Raw genomic sequence first — 17,276 nt, forward strand, 5'->3', positions numbered from 1 at the left:
TCTTTTTGTTTTCCTTTCTTCTCCCTGCCAGCGTGATATGGCTGTCTTCTGGGAAAACCCCTGCCTGTTTGGCTCATCACTGATTTCCCCTTATTTGTTTGTTGAATGAATAATGAATCGTGGGGAAAAAAAGGTGTAGCACGATGGCAGAGCAAAACCCATATCGTACACTCCCAATACGTGTGTCCACAGACAGCCCTCGACACAGGGCTTGGACGGCCGACGTCAGGGGGACCCCAGACTCCTGCCCCCCAGTGCAGAGCTGAGGGGGCAGCAGCATGATAGAGATGGAGCAGAGGAGGTATTTGGGGGGGTCTGGGTGCGCTGGACGTGAAGTCATCGGCCGGACTGCTGTGGAATGTACGGAGAGATTCGTGTACCGTGCGGTGAGGCGGCATGTATGGACGGGTGTCTGTGCACGTGCCTGGATTACCGTTAAGATAATCATAGTCGGCACGTGGTCCTCCACCTTCTGGGAGTCTTAGGGGAGCGGGTCCCGGGGAGGCTCAGGCGCCGACTGCTGAGGCCAAGCTGAGGTTGTTCCAGGTCGCTGAGGGCCAGTCGCGTGAGACCACAGGTTTGCCGCCTGGTGACCACTGGGCGGGGGGCGAGGGAACTTCTTCGAGTACTCACTTTCCCTGCCCCTTAAATATGGTGACGGGACTGACTGCCTCTGTCCTGCCTGCTCAGTCTCCTCCTCGTGACCGTGGCCGCCACACACACTTTCACTTCCTCAGACACTGGCCCCGACCTGCCGCGCTTCACTTTCCACTCCAGATTCTTGAGCTGTGTTCCTCCGGCCTCCCTTTCCACTAGCAGCCGCTGCCCGCCGCCGCTGGTGTGCCTTCCTTCACAGCCACGTCTCACCTTTGAACTAGGGGCTTCTAATAGACTAGAGACTGAGACAGTGGATGTTCAAGGTGATGAGGCTTCCGTGGAAGTGAAGAGGCGGCGGGCTCGGGGAGGCTGGCCCCGAACTGGTGGCAGGAGTGGCAGCGCACTGACTTCACTGATGACTGTCTTCTCTCTCAGGCACCTCCTTCGCCTTTTCCCTGGTTTTCTGTCATATTCTGAGCAGGGGAACGTGCTTGGAAATGTCTCCAGTGCAGTAGGGTGCAGCCTTCTGTTTATTTTGATTTCCGTCACTCTGTTCCTTAGACGCGCACCTAGTCATGTTACTGTCTACAAAGCTTGTGTGAAGCTACACTCTCGTAGCTTCACCAGTTGAGCATTTTGTCGGCTCTTGTGAAGAATGTTACTGATGTTGTGTAGAGTCAGACAGAACTGGTTGGAAGTCCCAGATAAAATCACCAAATACCTGTGTGAATTTGCATAAACCTTTCCAAGTCTCCAGGCCACTCTTTTTCTCACCTAGAGAATGGGGAGAAGTGACTGCTTCCTACATTGTGAAGCTTAGGTGCTTCAGTGCGTGTTCTTCTCTAACCCTGTGCCTGGAATATCGCAGACAGCACATTATGGCTGGAATTCCTTTCTCCATTCAGTCACTTTTCCCCTGAGAGCAGAGCTGAGTCTCTGCCAGGTGCCTCCATGGAAATGTTGACCCAGGAGCTCTTCTCCACTCCCCTGGTCTGTGCAGACTTAGAACCCATCACCTCACCCTGCAGCCCTTCCATAGGGAGTTGGACGCTCTGGCGACCAGGGAGTTCCTCTGTGTCAAGTGGCAGCTGGCCTCCGTTTCAGAAAAGGACAAAGCCAGCATCCATCCCTTGCGGCTGAGGCCGACGCTTACCGTTTTCTCTTGCTCTGCAGTGAACAGAGTATCTGCCAAGCCCGGGCTTCCGTGATGGTCTACGATGACACCAGTAAGAAATGGGTACCAATCAAGCCTGGCCAGCAGGGCTTCAGCCGGATCAACATCTACCACAACACTGCCAGCAACACCTTCAGAGTCGTCGGGGTCAAGCTTCAGGATCAGCAGGTAAGTGCCGGAGGGACAGGCCCTGCCCACAAGCCTGCGCCACATACACACACACACACACACGCACGTACACACACACACGTGACATGGTGACATGGTGGAGAGAGGTCAGAACAGCACGGTCACGGTTTAGTCAGAGGTCTGGGTTCTAAGTCCTGACGACATACTTTCGTATTTCCAAGGCGTGAGACCCTGAGCACACTGTCTTTTGTGAGCTTCATTTTCTACATCTGTCATACAGAGACAGTAATCCACACCGTGCCTCCCTCAGTATGTTGTATCACGTTAGAATAAAAATAAAATAATAGATGTGAAACAGTTTTTTAAAATGTACAAATGTTTTAGTATTATTCCCTGCCTTGTTATTGTTGTTCAGTTGCTAAGTTACGTCCGACTCTTTGCAACCCCATGGACCACAGCACGCCAGGCTCCTCTGTCCTCCACTATCTCCCAGGGTTTGCACAAATTTGTGTCCATTGAGTTGGTGATGCCATCCAACCGTCTTATCCTCTGCCACCCTCTTCTCCTTTTGCCTTCAGTCTTTCCCAGCATCAGGGTCTTTTCCAATAAGTTGGCTCTTTGCATCATGTGGCCACAGTATTGGAGCTTCAGCTTCAACATCGGTCCTCCAATGAATAGTCACGGTTGTAATAAATAAAACAACATTCTCTGCCTACATACCTATAAATATGGGCTTGGCCAGAAAGTTTGTTTGGATTTTTCTGTAACATCAAAGGATGTTAAGGAAAAACCCAAACGAGCTTTCTGGCCAAACCAATACTATAGCTGTTAAGAGTTTTGGTCCACCAACACCCTGAGTCTTACTTTGGAAGGTAAAGAAGGTAGTTAAATCTTCAAGATGATGTGAAGATTCTGGGATCATTTATCTCCTTAGTAGTGCATCCTGGGCAAATCAGATGAGAGAGTTTGTGAGTGTATCTGGTAAGTACCTGTGCAAGTAAATACAAGGTAAGTCCACCTATGCCAGGGGTAGTTGTGAAATATAACTCGACAGAGCGGTCTGGTGTGACGTGGACTGAAATAGAGATATAGACAGAGGGCTCGTGTGGCTTCACCACAGTGACTTTGGTCAGGGCTTCAGCTCTCTTCTTAGCGATAACATTTTCAGCAATGAAATAAACAGATCTGTAGTTTAGCATTTACGAAAACCTCTGCCTTAAATAGCATCTTCTGGCAGCCCGTGTCGGTCAGTCCTTGGCTGAGCTGAGCAGCAGGTTAGCTGCTATCTCTGCAAGAATCATCATGTTCACAAATAGAAAAGAGAACAGAAACCAAGACTCTATTTTTAAAGCGTGTTGCCTGTTGAATGGGTTTCTGCTTTGGCCAGAACAGTCCAATTGAATTCTAGATTCTTGTGGCTGAAGAGCAGAGCCTCACTTCAGAACCCTGGTCAGAGGGAGTCTGTCTGACCTGGAGCCCTGGGCTCCTCCAGGTCAATCTCCATCCCCTGGGGTTGAGCCTCCCTGGCAGGAAGGTTATTCTAGGAAGCTTCTAGAAGCTGTTTCCCTGTTCTTCTAGTTCACTGATTCTTGCCCTGCCCTTTGGAGGCACACTGCACCACACACTGCAGGGTCATATGACACCTTTAGCCCCAACTGCAGTGACAACCAAAACATCTCACACGTTTCCCTGACACCTGTGGGTGGGGGCCAGCAAGGCAGTTCCACTCTGGTGCGCACTTTGGATATACAGCCCAGAACCTCGTGCGGTTCCTGAATCACAGTGGGTGTTCCCTGCGTGGCTGTCGCTCTTATCAGGACAAGTTTTCCATTCCCTTCGTGCCTCTCGGTTGCCCTGCAAGGCATACTAGGAAGATACCACAGTGTGTGGGAAGGGCTTGGGACTGGAGAACCAGATTCCCTGAAACCAGCATAAACCTTGTTCTCAGGAGCCTCGACCTCCTTCAGAGGAAAGCACACATTGGGGCTAATTTGGGAGGAGGCCTTTCCTGCATCGGGGCAGGGTGAGGGGCAGGCAGGCAACAATCTTCCAGGAAAATTCAGAGAGACTCTGTTGCCTTAGCGATCTTCTTGGGCTGACAGAGGAGTTACCAATGCAGCCTTCCACTTGGAATTACATATTCAACACATAGGCTCCTGGAACATGGTTGCAACTCTGCCTGGGTGGCTGGAGCATGTTAGTCAGAAACACAAAAGAGATTCTCAGTAAACCGAGGTATTAGAGAGAGTGGCAGGAAACCTGGTCTGTATTAACCTTTATGGACACAGGAGAAAAAGTTGATTTTCCTCAGGTCTGTTTTCCAGCCAATATGGATTACAAGGTCAAGCATCTTAAGAGAAACAGAGATTCCTGGTCTTATACCCAGATAGGGATATCTTATATGTTTAATGCTCTTTATGGCTTATGGAGCACTCTTCATGTCTATTATTTCATTCCCCCAATAACACCAAAAAGGATAATGCTGTAAGAATTCTCTCCCCCATTTTGCTAAAGTGCTGCTGCTGCTGCTAAGTCACTTCATTTGTGTCTGACCCTGTGCGACCCCATAGACGGCAGCCCACCAGGCTCCCTGGTCCCTGGGATTCTCAAGGCAAGAACACTGGAGTGGGTTGCCATTTCCTTCTCCAGTGTGTGAAAGTGAAAAGTGAAAGTGAAGTCGCTCAGTCATGTCTGACTCATAGCAACCCAATGGACTGCAGCCTACCAGGCTCCTCCGTCCATGGGATTTTCCAGGCAAGAGTACTGGAGTGGGGTGCCATTGTCTTCTCCAATTTTGCTAAAATAGGTGGACATAAAACCAGGTGATTGTGTGTGAGGCAAAGGACTGGTAAGTTACAGTATCATTAGCCAAGGTCTAACCTGAACCTCACATTGAAGGGAAGAAACCAAAAGACGCTCAGTTGAGAATGATGTTTCATTATGTCCACTGGAAATGTTAGCTCCCAAACGTAGTTCTCAGGCTACATTAGTAGAAGTAGCAGTGCAGACGGAGGGAGATTATAGACCTGCTCTGCTCCACCATGAACTGGTTGTACTTCACCATGAACGTCAGGACCAGATCTGAGCACCACATGGCCTCTCTAATGAGGACAGCACCGAAACTGGTGAGAAGGCTGAAAGCAGCGCTAATATGTGGAACAGTTGAAGAAGTAGCAAGCGATACATACTTGGAGGAGAGAAGAACTGAAAGGGGCATGAGCACAGTTTTCAGGTCTCTGAAGGGCTCCTTCTCCACATGGAAGGGAAATCTTTTTCTGTGAAGCCCGGAGAACAGAACTAGGAATACTGCATGGATACTACAATCAGGAAGACTTAAACTGCATAAAAGAAAGAACTGTTTTACAAGCATCCTATGGAAGAGTGTATTGCTTGTGAGCCCACGAGCCAGCTGGCCATTTGGTAAGCGTCCTGGGAAGGACATCCTGTCACTGGGTAGAGATTTGGATGTGGTGAGACCTCACATGAGGCCTTGGCCAGCCTGTAGACCCTGCAGGTTTCAGACCCAGATGAACTCGTGGGTCAGGAAGACTGTTGCCCACCATCAGCTTCTTTCTCTGTAAAGGGCTCTTGACTGTTCTTACTCAGAGGCCTCAGAAACACATTAGACAGTATTTGGAGTTGCAAGGCCTTCCTTGAAGAGGACGGGGATTCACTCCCACTTGTTCCTGCACTCCTCAAAATAAAACATGTGCACATGTAATTGTGGACTGTTAAATACACAAAACAATGTGACCTTTTAAAATAAGTTTAACCTTCAGTACTTCTCTAGATTATTCCTGCCAAAGCTTGGAGAATTAGTTTTAAAATAAAGCATGTAAGGACATAGGTTGAAAAGTAACAGGGAAAAAACATAAATCTTACAGACACTGACCAAAGAAAATGGTGTGACTGTATTAATATTATACAGAATAGACTTCAAGGCAAGAAGTATTACTGAAGATAAAGGACCTATTCAGTGATAAAAAGCATCAGTTGAAAAGGAAAATATAACAATCTTAAATTTGTAGGCTCTAATATATCTTCAAAATATATAAAGCAAAAATGGGCAGTTCTAAAGGAAGAAATAGAGGAATCCAGAAGCCTTGTTGGCGATTCTGATGACACCTGCAAGAAACTGAATAAGCAGACAAAAATAAGCAGACATAGAAAATTTGAAGAGCGTTATTAACCAACTTGACCTCATCTACATTTATAGAAACTATAAGCAGTCACAGTAGAACATATGATCTTTTCAAGTGTACGCTAAGCATTAACCAAAATAGACTACATTCTAGGCCACAAAGCCAATTTCAACACATGTAATAGGATTAAAATCATAGAGGTTTTCTTTGATCACAGAGGAATTAAGCAGTATGCTGTTAAATAATCCATGGTACCGAAAGAAAAAAGAATTCACAATATAAATTAAAAAGTATTTTGAACAGAACAATAGTGAAACTGCAATGTAGCAAAACATGTGGGATGAAACAGCATATAGGGAAGTGTATAGTTAGAAATGCATATTTTGGAAAAAGAATGAAAAGTCAATGACCCAAGCTTCTATCTCAAGAAGCTAGAAAAAAACAAACAAACATAAACCAGTAAAAATAGAAGGAAAAATTAAAACCCAAAATTTAATGAAATAGAAAGCAGATACACACTAGAGAAAAGGCAAAATATTTTTGTTTTTATTTTTTAAAAAGACTCTAGGTAGACCTCCATGTATATGGTCACATGATTTATGACAAAGGTACCATTGTACTTCATGGGCTAAAGATGGTCTTTTCAACAGATGATACCAGAACAATCAGATATCAATACAAAAAAAAGAAAACTTTACCCCTAGCTCATGCTGTACCCCCAAATTAATTCAAAGTCAACCTAAATATGAAAAGTGAATCAGTAAAGTGTCTACAAGAAGATTCATGAAAATATCTTCGTCATATTGAGGGGAAAATACAGGAAAAATCTTTATAACCTGGAACAGGACACAAAAAACATTAACTGTAAAAAAAAAAAAAATGAAGTTGGACTTTTTTAAAGTTAAGAAGTTTTCTTTATTAAAAGGCACCATTAAAAGAGTGAAAAGGCAAGGGGCAGACTGGGAGAAGGTGTGTGTGTGTGTATATATGACAAAGGACTCATGAAGAATATACACAAAACTCCTACAACCTGAAATGAAAAAGGCAGACAGCCTCTTAAAAATGAGCAAAAACACTTGAACAAGAGTTTCACAGAAGAAAAAACAACAGTGGAAACAGACATGGCAAATGAGCACACGGAAGTTGCTCTGCATCGCTATTCATCAGGGAGATACAAACGAGAACTGCTGAGCACTTACACACACACACACGAAGCAGACTGAGATTTAAAGGCTGAAAGGAACAGGACACCACATGTTGGTGAGGACGCAGAGCAGCTGGCATTCCCATTCGTGCTGGTGGAGGCGTCAGTCAATACAGCCTCTTTGAAGAATGGTTTGCCAAATCCTAGTAAAACTCAATATACACCTACCCTATGACCTCCTCTAGGGTAACATGCCCAAGAGAAATGAGCACCTGTGTGCACTAAAAGACCCATGTGAAAATATTCACAGCAGTTTTACTCCTAATAGCCAACAGCCAGAAACGATGAGACAGTCCATCAACCGGAGAATGGATAAGTTATTTATGGTATATCAAAAAAGAGAATGTTATTAGCAATCAAAAAAACCTGAATTCTTATAAAGGCAGTGACACAGGTGAATCTCATAGATATGATACTGAGTGAAAGAGCATTGAAATAAGAGTGTGTGCTGTATGAATCCACTTCTGTGTTGTTCAGGAACAGAAGAAAGTGACTGATGGTGGCATTCAGATGTGGGCATCTCTGGGGAGGAGTGTGTTAAATGAAGCGGGTCCACACCCCTAAGTGGACTTGCAGTAATGCACGTGCTGTAAGGAGAGTGGACAAAGGAGTGGAACCACTGAGTAGGTACGGAGCATTTCAAGTGTCAGCCCGTGAGGTCTGTCTGTCAGTTAGTGAACACTGACCACCTCTCCACAGACGGTCAGCTGACATGTCGGCTGTGTGTCATCCACATATGTCCAAAACACGCTGCATGGACTGTCCTTTTTAGAAGGCATTTGGGGTGTTTCAGAGTAGATCTTTGCAAGTAGAAAACACCAGATGTTTCAGTGATCATGTCCGTTGATCCAGAAGTTCTGCTTCATAGGAATGTTCACACTGGTATAATCACAAGGATATTCAGTCCAGCATAATTTGTAGTATTTTCATTTTACGTATGAAGAAGTTAATGTCAGTAACTTTTCCAAGGTTATTCGACTGCAAAGTAATAAGGCCAGAATTTTAATCCTGAGCCGTTTGACTCAAAACCCCCTGCCTAGTAATTGTACCTACTTCAGTAGTTGTGTTCAAAACAAGCCCTTGTGGGCTGTGTCTGGCTAGCAGATACATCACTAGGTGAGCAGCTTTTAGACTCTATGCTCTAGGTGTAGGGGCCTCTCTTGTGCCTTAGACGGTGAAGAATCTGCCTGCAGTACAGGAAACCCGGATTTGATTCCTGGGTTGAGAAGATCCCTGGAGAAGAGAATGGCTACCCTCTCCAGTATTCTTGCCTGGAGACTTCCATAGACAGAGGAGGCTGTCAGGCTACAGCCCTGGGTCGCAAAGAGTCGGTCACGATTGAGTGACTATCACTTCACTTCACTTCTAGGAATAGATGGGACAGAGCTGGCAACCCAAGAGCTGCAGTCAGAGGATAGGCCAGCCATATGCCTCAGAGAACCCCGAGAACTTCTAGAATGGCTTTATCACTCTCTCCCAGTCTAATATTGAAAGTCTCTAAAAATAGAGCATTGATTTCTAAGGCTTTAGGATGTTAGAGTTAAGGCCAAGAAGGAATTATAGGAAGAAAGATTTCAACTCATGCTGGCAATCAGAAGCAGCACACAGTCCTAGGTTACAAGCTTGGCTTCTAAATTCAGTTCTCCTGTTATGTACCGTGTAATTTGGACAAGTCACTCATTCTCCCTGGGCCTCAGTTTTCCCGCCTGTAAAAAAGGAGGATTGAATTAGATACTCTGTCTGGGGGAACACATGTAAATCCATGGCTGATTCATGTCAATGTATGGCAAAAACCACTACAATATTGTAAAGTAATTAGCCTCCAACTAATAAAAATAAATGAAATAAATAAATAAAAATAGATACTCTGTCTGGTCTCTGAGTTCCTTAAGCCAGTACTTTTGGCCACACTGTTCGTATATTCCAGATAGGCATCCACCACCCCCAATTCCCACTGCCACTAAATCCCCCTCCAAGAGCATAGCCAACTAGAGATTTCAAACCATAGGATTCTAAATCTCACTTCCCCACGTCCTCCCCTTGGGTACCTGATAGATACACTGAGGAGTCTCTTTTTATCCGCTTCAGTATCCCTCAGCCATTCTTGATATGATGTGGTTTCCAGGCCTCCTTCCATTTAAAACGTGGCCCTCTGTGTCCACTAATGGTGTAGCACCAAAGCCACTTGAACACAGGCTTTCTGGGAAGAACTTAGCCGTGGTAGAAAGGGGGAGGATCTTATCTCCCTCACGCTGGTCACTGCACTGAGATTAATGTGCCCTCTGAAGAGCCGTGTTAACCACAAGGCGCTGTGCTTCTTATCACGCGTGTAACCACAAAACCTCCAGCCCTTTTTCTGATGATCTAAAGCTGAACCCAGAGAGAGAGCCACCCCAGGAACCTGGGTATAAATGTTGGCCCACACTGCACTGTCAGTGTGTAACAATTAAGTTATGAAACAGTTGTGTTTCCTTAGCTAATTTAGTACACGTGCTTCTCTTGCACTCTCTCTCTCTTGCTCACTCACTCTCTTCACTGTAGGACAGCCGAACCTGCCTTCCACCTGGCTAAGGCTTGAAGAAAAACGGTATTGCCCCCTGTGCTCTGGCCTTGCTTCGCCCAGCAGCGCAGCATGGTGGCGCAGTAAACCAGACCTCTCGTCTTAGCGCCCCAGCAGCACGCAGGGTGGCCCTTCACTTCTCTGAATCTTTTCCTGAGCTCACCTTCCTGACCAGAGGCAGGCTTCCCTTGTGGCTTAGCAGGTAAAGAATCCGCCTGCAATTCAGGAGATCTGGGTTCGATCCCTGGGTTGGGAAGATCCCCTGGAGAAGGGAAAGACTACCCCACTCCAGTATTCTGGCCTGGAGGATTCTGCAAAGAGTTGGGCACGACTGAGCGACAGTGGACTGACTTACCTCCAATTTCAGATCACAGAACCCTGGAGCTTCAAAGCCAGAGGAGAGCTGAGAACCCATCTCGTACCCCTCCTAAAGCAGGATCCTTTCCATCGCAGCACTCACAGCCGGCCTCCAGCCTCATCCGGACGCCGCTTGCGTGTTTCCATCTCTAAGGACCGAATAGTTCTCAGTTAACGCTTGCTGACAGCTTGCTGTGTGGTAGCAGCTGTGTTAAGTGGCTTCATGTGCATAATTTCCCCCCATTTCCTACCACCCTGCTCTGGCAGCCATCCATCTGTTCTCTGTATCCCTGAGGACATACGAGATAGAGCGTAAGGTATTTGTCTTTCTCTGTCTGACTTCTTTTCCTTAGCATAATGCCCTTGAGATACATCCATGTTGTCATAAACGGCGGGATTCCATCCTTTTTACGGCTAAATAATATTTCATTGTGTATACAGTATACCACAGTTGTCCATATCTGATCATATATCAGTGGACACTTGGATTATTTCCATATCTTGGCTATTTTAAATACTGTTCCTGTGAACATGGGGTGCATATATGTTTTTGACTTGGTGGTGGTGGTTTGGTCACTAAGTCGTGTCCGACTCTTGTGACTCCAAGAATTGTAGCCACGAGGCTCCTCTGTCCATGGGATTTCCCAGGTGAGAGTAGTATTTTCGTTTTCTTGGGGTAAATACCCAAAAGCGAAATTGCAGGATCATGTGATAGTTCTATTTTTAACTTTTTGAGGAACCTCTGTACTGTTTTCTAATAGTGACTATACCAATTTGCATTCCTACCAACAGTGCACAAGGGTTCCTTTTTCTCCACATCCTTGCCAACACTTTATTTTTTATCTTTTAGATAATAGCCATTCTGACATGTGTGCGATGATAACCCCTTGTGGTTTTGATTTGTATTTCCCTGATCACTGCTAATGTCTAACATCTTTTTATGTGTCTGTTAGCCATATTAGTCCCTTATCAGATCTATGATTTGCAATCACTTCCTCCCACTCAGCAGACTGCCTTTCCATCCTGTCACTGGCTTCCTTTGCGTGTAGCTTTTTAGTTTGATGTAGTCCCACTTGTGTTGCTTTGGTTTTGTTGCTCTTGATTTTGGTGTCAGATTCAAAAAAATCACCACCAAGACCTGTGTCAAGGAGCTAATCACTTAGATTCTCTTCTAGGAGCTTTATGGTTTCAGATCACAAGAATATGGAGATTAAACAACATGTTGCTAAAGTGGATTGAAGGACAGATCAAGAGAGAGACTTGTAAATGCCTGGACACAAGCAGAAATGGGAGTATAACCTAACAGAACTTGGGAAATGGAGCAGAAGCAGTTCTCAATGCTACTGCTAAGTTCATAGCAGTAAAGGCCTACCTCAAGAAGCAAGGAAAGTCTCAAACAGCCTAACTGTACACTCAGGGCACTGGGAAAAGATGAGCAAAACAAGCCCAAAGGTAGTAGAATGAAGGAAGCAACAATGATTAGAGCAGAAATAGAGACTAAAAAGACAACAGAGAACAGCAATGAAACTAAGAACTGGTTCTTTGAAAAGATAAACTGACAAGCCTTTAGCCAGACTCACCAAGGAAGAGAGAGGACTCTGTGCTTAGGTTAAAATGTCCATTCTTACTCAAAGCAATCAAGAAACTCAATGCAGTCCTTATCAGGATTCCAATGGCATTTTTCATAGGACTAGCACAATAATACTAAAATTTGTAGGGAACCACAAAAGACCCCCATGGCGAAAGCGATCTTGAGAAAGAACAACAAAGCTGGAGGCACCACACGCCCTCATTTCAAACTGTATCACAAAACTGTAGTAATGTAAACAGCATGAGACTGTCATAAAAGCAGAAATCAGTGGAGCAGAAGACAGAACCCCGTCATAAACCCACGCAGATGTGGTTTATTAGTTTATGACAAAAGGAGTCAAGAACATACAGTGGGGAAAGGGCATCCTGTTCAATAAACAGTGCTGAGAAATCTGAATAGCCACATGGGAAAGAGTGAGGGGTTGTCCTTTTAACTAACAACCCTCTGGTTAATGCGTTCTAGACATTATGCAGAGAGCTACGGGAGCATAAATATGAATTAAAAAAGACTCGTCCTTAAGAATCTATATCTAGCAGTCTTGATGAGATATGTGTCACACCATGACCTTTGCAGTAACCGCATTAGGTCAGTCGAGCCAGGATGACTATCCCCGTTTCACAGTTGGAGAAGCTGAGCCCCAGGGTGCTGCCTGGGGTGACAGGGCCAGGACCTGGGAACCCGACTCCCCGCTCAGGCCATGACCACACAGCTTTATCAGTTAAATGAAATAACTGGTTTTCAGACTCTCGCTGTTCCGCTGATCGTGTTGAAGGGCTGCCTGGCCGAGCTCCCCCTTCTGACGCATCCACGTCCCCCTGTCCCCTGGTAGCTCCAGGGACATGGCGTCCTCACCCCGCAGCAGCTCTCCAGCTCACTTACCTTTTATTTATTTACGCGTATTTCTCTCTCTTTTCCCTTTCAGGTTGTGATCAATTATTCAATCGTGAAAGGGCTGAAGTACAATCAGGCAACGCCAACCTTCCACCAGTGGCGAGATGCCCGCCAGGTCTACGGTTTAAACTTTGCAAGTAAGGAAGAGGCGACCACGTTCTCAAACGCCATGCTGTTTGCCCTGAACATCATGAATTCCCAGGAAGGCGGTAAGTGGGGCTTTGTCTGGCCTGGCGCCCAGACCCTCCCTCCCCTCCTTCCGCCCTCCCATGGCTGTGGCTCCCGGGGTGTCCTCGATGGCAGCAGCACTGAGCTGATGTCTGGTGGATTCGCAGAGAAAACTACTGCCTGACTCTAGATACAAAGCGCTACTAACAGTTTGAACAAGGAGAGAGACATTTGCATCGTTTCTGCCCGCTGTGAGCTAGAGATAGTTGTATTATGCCTGAAACTGGGTATCCAGATGTGTTTTACCTTTGTCGTCCTACTTTCCACATTCTCAGCACATATTTGGCAGAGTTTGAAGGGAAGAAGCAAAACTGTATTCTTGGATTCAGTTATTCCTAAGTTTAACACACTGTTACTGAACACTTCCTGCATGTTGGAAACTGTCTGGGGCAAAATAGGTCAGAAGTGAATTGATGGAGCCCTTTGATTCACAGCACTTGGTATCCAAGAGAACATGGATGGACCCATGAACCGTTAGCTATAACGTGTTGCAATAAGGGAACTAATAAGGTGTGAGCAGGGCAGGGGCTTCAGGAGCATGGAAAAGCAAAGAAGGGACTGCCCAGCTGGGCTTTGAGCGGTGGTGACATTTGAGCTGGAGTGTTGACGGGCAGGGAGCTCAGGAGACGGGGGAGTGGGCATCCCAGGCAGAGGGAATGGCAGATACAAAGGCTCCTGGGCCTGAAAGCCCGGCCTGTGCGGGGAGGAGAGCGTGCAGTGTCTCTGGGGCCCGTGGTACCAAAGGAAGGAGGCTGGACATGGAATTGGAAGGTGGAGAGGGTTGCATAGGGAGAGGCTGCAGCCAACCTGGGAGACTTGGGGTGTAGACAGTGGGACCAGGGCGGGGAGAGGGGCCAGCAGGAGCGTCTGCAGGGCCAGTAAAGCAGAGAAGCAGAAGCACACACGGTTCTTCTGGGCCATCTGTAGCGTCAGCTCCCACGGGAGGACGGGGCCCTCTGGGGTGTCAGCATCTTGGAGGCCAGAGCCATCCAGCGCTTGGCTGGAGAACTCACCTCGGTGGCAGTGTGGGGCTGGGCCTGGGGCGTCCTGCTGGCCTTGAGTCTAGCACACATCACTTCGTTTCTGTGTCTCGGTTCCTTTTCTGAAAGACGGGTGATAAGGGGTTGTTGCTATGTGTCTGTACCCAGTCTCTTCAGTCGTGTCCGACTCTTCGCGACCCCCAGGGGCTGTAGTCTGCCAGGCTCCTCTGTCCATGGGATTCTCCAGGCAAGAAAACTGAAGTGGGTTGCCGTTTCCTCCTCCAGGGGGTCTTCCCAACTCAGGGATTGAACCCTCATCTCTGGCATCTCCTGCATTGCAGGCAGATTCTTTACCCACTGAGCCACCTGGGAAGCCTGATTCTATGTTTAAATGAACTCAAATATAAGATGTTAGTGGGCCGCCTGACATGTGCTAATCTTCCAGTATTACTATTTGTGAGTATTATTACTGTCATTGCTGCTGCTGCTGCCAGAATTAGGGCAGGAAGTGGGGAGCCATGGTACTTAGAAGCTGCAGGGAGATGCCTTTTAAATAACTGTTGTGCCTTATAGATCCGAGCTTTGGGACCTAACTTAAACCCTCGGAGAATTTTTTTTTTTAAATAAAGAACGTGTTTAGAGTATGCTTCCTGCAGGTCATATGCAGAACCGGTACTTGTAGAGCTCTTCCCCCACCATGAAAAGACTGCACGGTTTGTGGATTTTCTGCTGAGAATGGAGGCTGTGTGGTGAGGGACCACAGCGGTACTGAGTGATGAGTGCAGTGCCTGAAACACTGGAGGCCCCAAATAAATGTTTATTAAACTGTCTTTTCCACCCAAGAGCCTTGAGCCTCAAGGTCGAGTGAGCAGAGTTTAAGGTTTCCGATCTGAGTGGCCTCACTTGCCCCAGGATGAGAGAGTTTTAACTTTATTTTATCTATATATATATAGATACATTAAGGAGGGAAAAAAGTTTTCATTTAATCAGATGGCTGGCTCAAAGCAACTACTATTGACTTTATTAACTTCACAGTAGAATCACGAGGAAATCAACTAGTCCAAGCCTCATTTTCAGATAAGAGACCTGTGACCAGTATGAAGAAATAAGTGACTGTTGGCAGGTAGTAAGTCACCTTGGAACCCCGACCTCCTGCATCCCCTCTGGGCAGAACGCTGTCCTTGTTGGGGTAGGAGGGTATGTGCTCACGCTGATGGGCCTGACCTGAGACTCTGCTCCTGAGTCCCTCCTGGCTCACTGGCCTTTGGAGGCGGAGAGCTGGGCCCACTGCAGACAGAGCTATTTCCTCCCCGTGTGTGTGGCCTGCTGTACCTTACAGACGCCTGAAGTGTGAGCTCCGTGAGCTTGTGCGAAGGCCTCTGTGGGGCCCGGACAGAGATCACACCCCTCCACCCCTCTCAGCCCAAGAACTTCAGCTTCTGTGACAACAGAGCACCTTTACCTGTGTTTGAACTTCGTGTAAATGGATCGTACAGTGCGGACATCGGGGTCTGATTCTTGTCCTTGACCTCACGTCTGAGGCACCCGTCCCCGGACACGTGTGTGTCCACAGCCAGCCCGGTCCCTGTGGAGCACGCTCCGGAGTATGACTGTGCCTCCCTGCCCAGTCGTCCAGCCCCTGGAGCCCGGGCAGGACCCGGGCAGCCTCCCCACCAGCTGCCACTGGCCTCCTGCTGCAGATAATTGCGACGTTTCTATCAAATGCCCTGCCTTGGGAAGAGCTGTCCGACCGTCCTCGGTGGGAGCCCTTCGCAGTGCAGGGACCCTTGAACATAACAGCTCTGAACCGGGTGTCCACTGACGCCTGGCTTCTTTTCCCTGACCACGTCTCCGCTCTGCGTGATCCGCGGCTGGTCGTATCTGCGGATGCAGAGCCAGCTGTGCGGTTACACGCAGGTTCTCACCTCTGCCAACCAGAGCCCGACCCCCACGGTGCTCAGGGGTCAGCTGTGGTGAGAAAAGCGTATGCTTGGAGCCACCAAGGTTTTGTATTGAGGCTTCAACCTGCCACCTGTGGCCTTGGGATAATAAACCCTACTTCCTAGGGCTGATGTGAAGATTCAGTGGAAGTGTTTATAAAGCACTTAGCATGGAGTGCCTCGTATGTGATAAGAGTGTGAATAATGCTGGCTCTTCCTTCCATCTCTGGTCTTGTTGAATTTTGCTTGTCTTTAGGTTTCAACATCCTTGTTTGTAAAATGGGGTCAGAAGTACCACTTAAGAGTGTGGAGGAGAGGATTCAGTTGCCCAGCGCGGGGCCGGGCGTCTGGTAATCGACCACCTCTGCCCTTCCCTGTCCTCACTGGCGTGTCCTAGTCCGAGCCGGGCATCCGGGGCCCGGGCTCTTAGAACGTGGACCCTTCTGAGCCGCAGAGTCTAGCAGCCTCTCCCAACCCCCACCCTTGTACGTCAGGGGCGCCGGCGGCACGCCCCTGTGCGTGAGAGACGCCAGCGCGCCTCTGTGCGTGTGCGACGCCGGCACACCCCTGTGCATGAGAGACGCCGGCGCGCATCTGTGCGTGGGGCGCACCCCTGTGCGTGAGCAGCGCCATCGGCGCGCCCCTGTGTGTGAGCGACGCCACCAGCGCGCCCTCGCGTGGTGCCGGGCCCAGTGTTTCTGGGTTTCCGGGTGCCGTGTGACGGGTGTGCTGAGGGGGGTTTACAGCGGGGCTCCTTGTGACTGGGCGGATGGCGGAGATAATGATTATGGTAATAAGAACATCTGCACTTTCTCCTCACAGCCCAGGACTTGTGTTTGTTTTTACCAGAATCTTCTCGCACGTGCCCCTTCCAGCCGCTTCTTGGGCAAAGACTCCCGCCAACCGGGCAGCCTGGATGCGGGCGCAGCAGGCCACCGCCGGGCCTTCGCTGGCCGAGGGGGTGCTCCCGAATGCCCCGCTTTTGTTCCTGCAGGTGTCAGGCCAGCTTCTGTGACACACGTTTACTCAGACGGCGAGTGGGGGCTAAAGGCGGGACCTCTCTGCCATAGCTCTCCGGTGGAACTGAGACTCGTATCTAGGGCCCCTGGTTTGAAATCCAGTGTTTTTTCTACAGCTCTGCGCTGCCTCAGGAGGTCAGAGAGGAGGGTCAGCCAGCCGTGGGCCCAGCCTGACCCCACAGCTCTGGGCGGTCGTCTCCCTTTGGGGACCCCAAGGGCTTGGGCAGGGTGGTCTGCGTGGTTCGTGGCGTGTTAGCACCACTACAGACAAAGGTCCAAGGTCGCGGGCCTCAGTGTCGTGGGGGGTCTTCATCATCCCGACTCTGCACCGCCAGTGCCCTTACCTGGCTTCCTCCGCTGCCTTCCTCAGTGGGCGCCCACCACCGTCTGGTTACTGCCTGTTATCAGCCAGGGGAGCCATGTTTATGGGCTGAACTTTGCCTCCAGGCCCGCCCGGGCTTCCC

General features: G+C 48.2%; 1 protein-coding gene across 7 annotated transcripts in view; it reads left to right on the top strand.

The window, feature by feature from the left end:
• The window catches only part of EVL (Enah/Vasp-like), a 141,332-nt gene that overhangs the window by 91,043 nt on the left and 33,013 nt on the right, over window positions 1-17,276 (top strand). For all 7 annotated transcript variants that reach the window (XM_043434461.1, XM_043434465.1, XM_043434459.1 and 4 more), the window contains exons 2-3: window positions 1,771-1,939; window positions 12,677-12,854. In XM_043434461.1, coding sequence (XP_043290396.1) covers window positions 1,771-1,939; window positions 12,677-12,854 — 347 coding nt within the window. The remainder of the gene's footprint in view (window positions 1-1,770; window positions 1,940-12,676; window positions 12,855-17,276) is intronic.

This window comes from Cervus canadensis, chromosome 17, assembly GCF_019320065.1.
Source record: "Cervus canadensis isolate Bull #8, Minnesota chromosome 17, ASM1932006v1, whole genome shotgun sequence".
NCBI classification, from domain to species: Eukaryota; Metazoa; Chordata; class Mammalia; order Artiodactyla; family Cervidae; genus Cervus; species Cervus canadensis.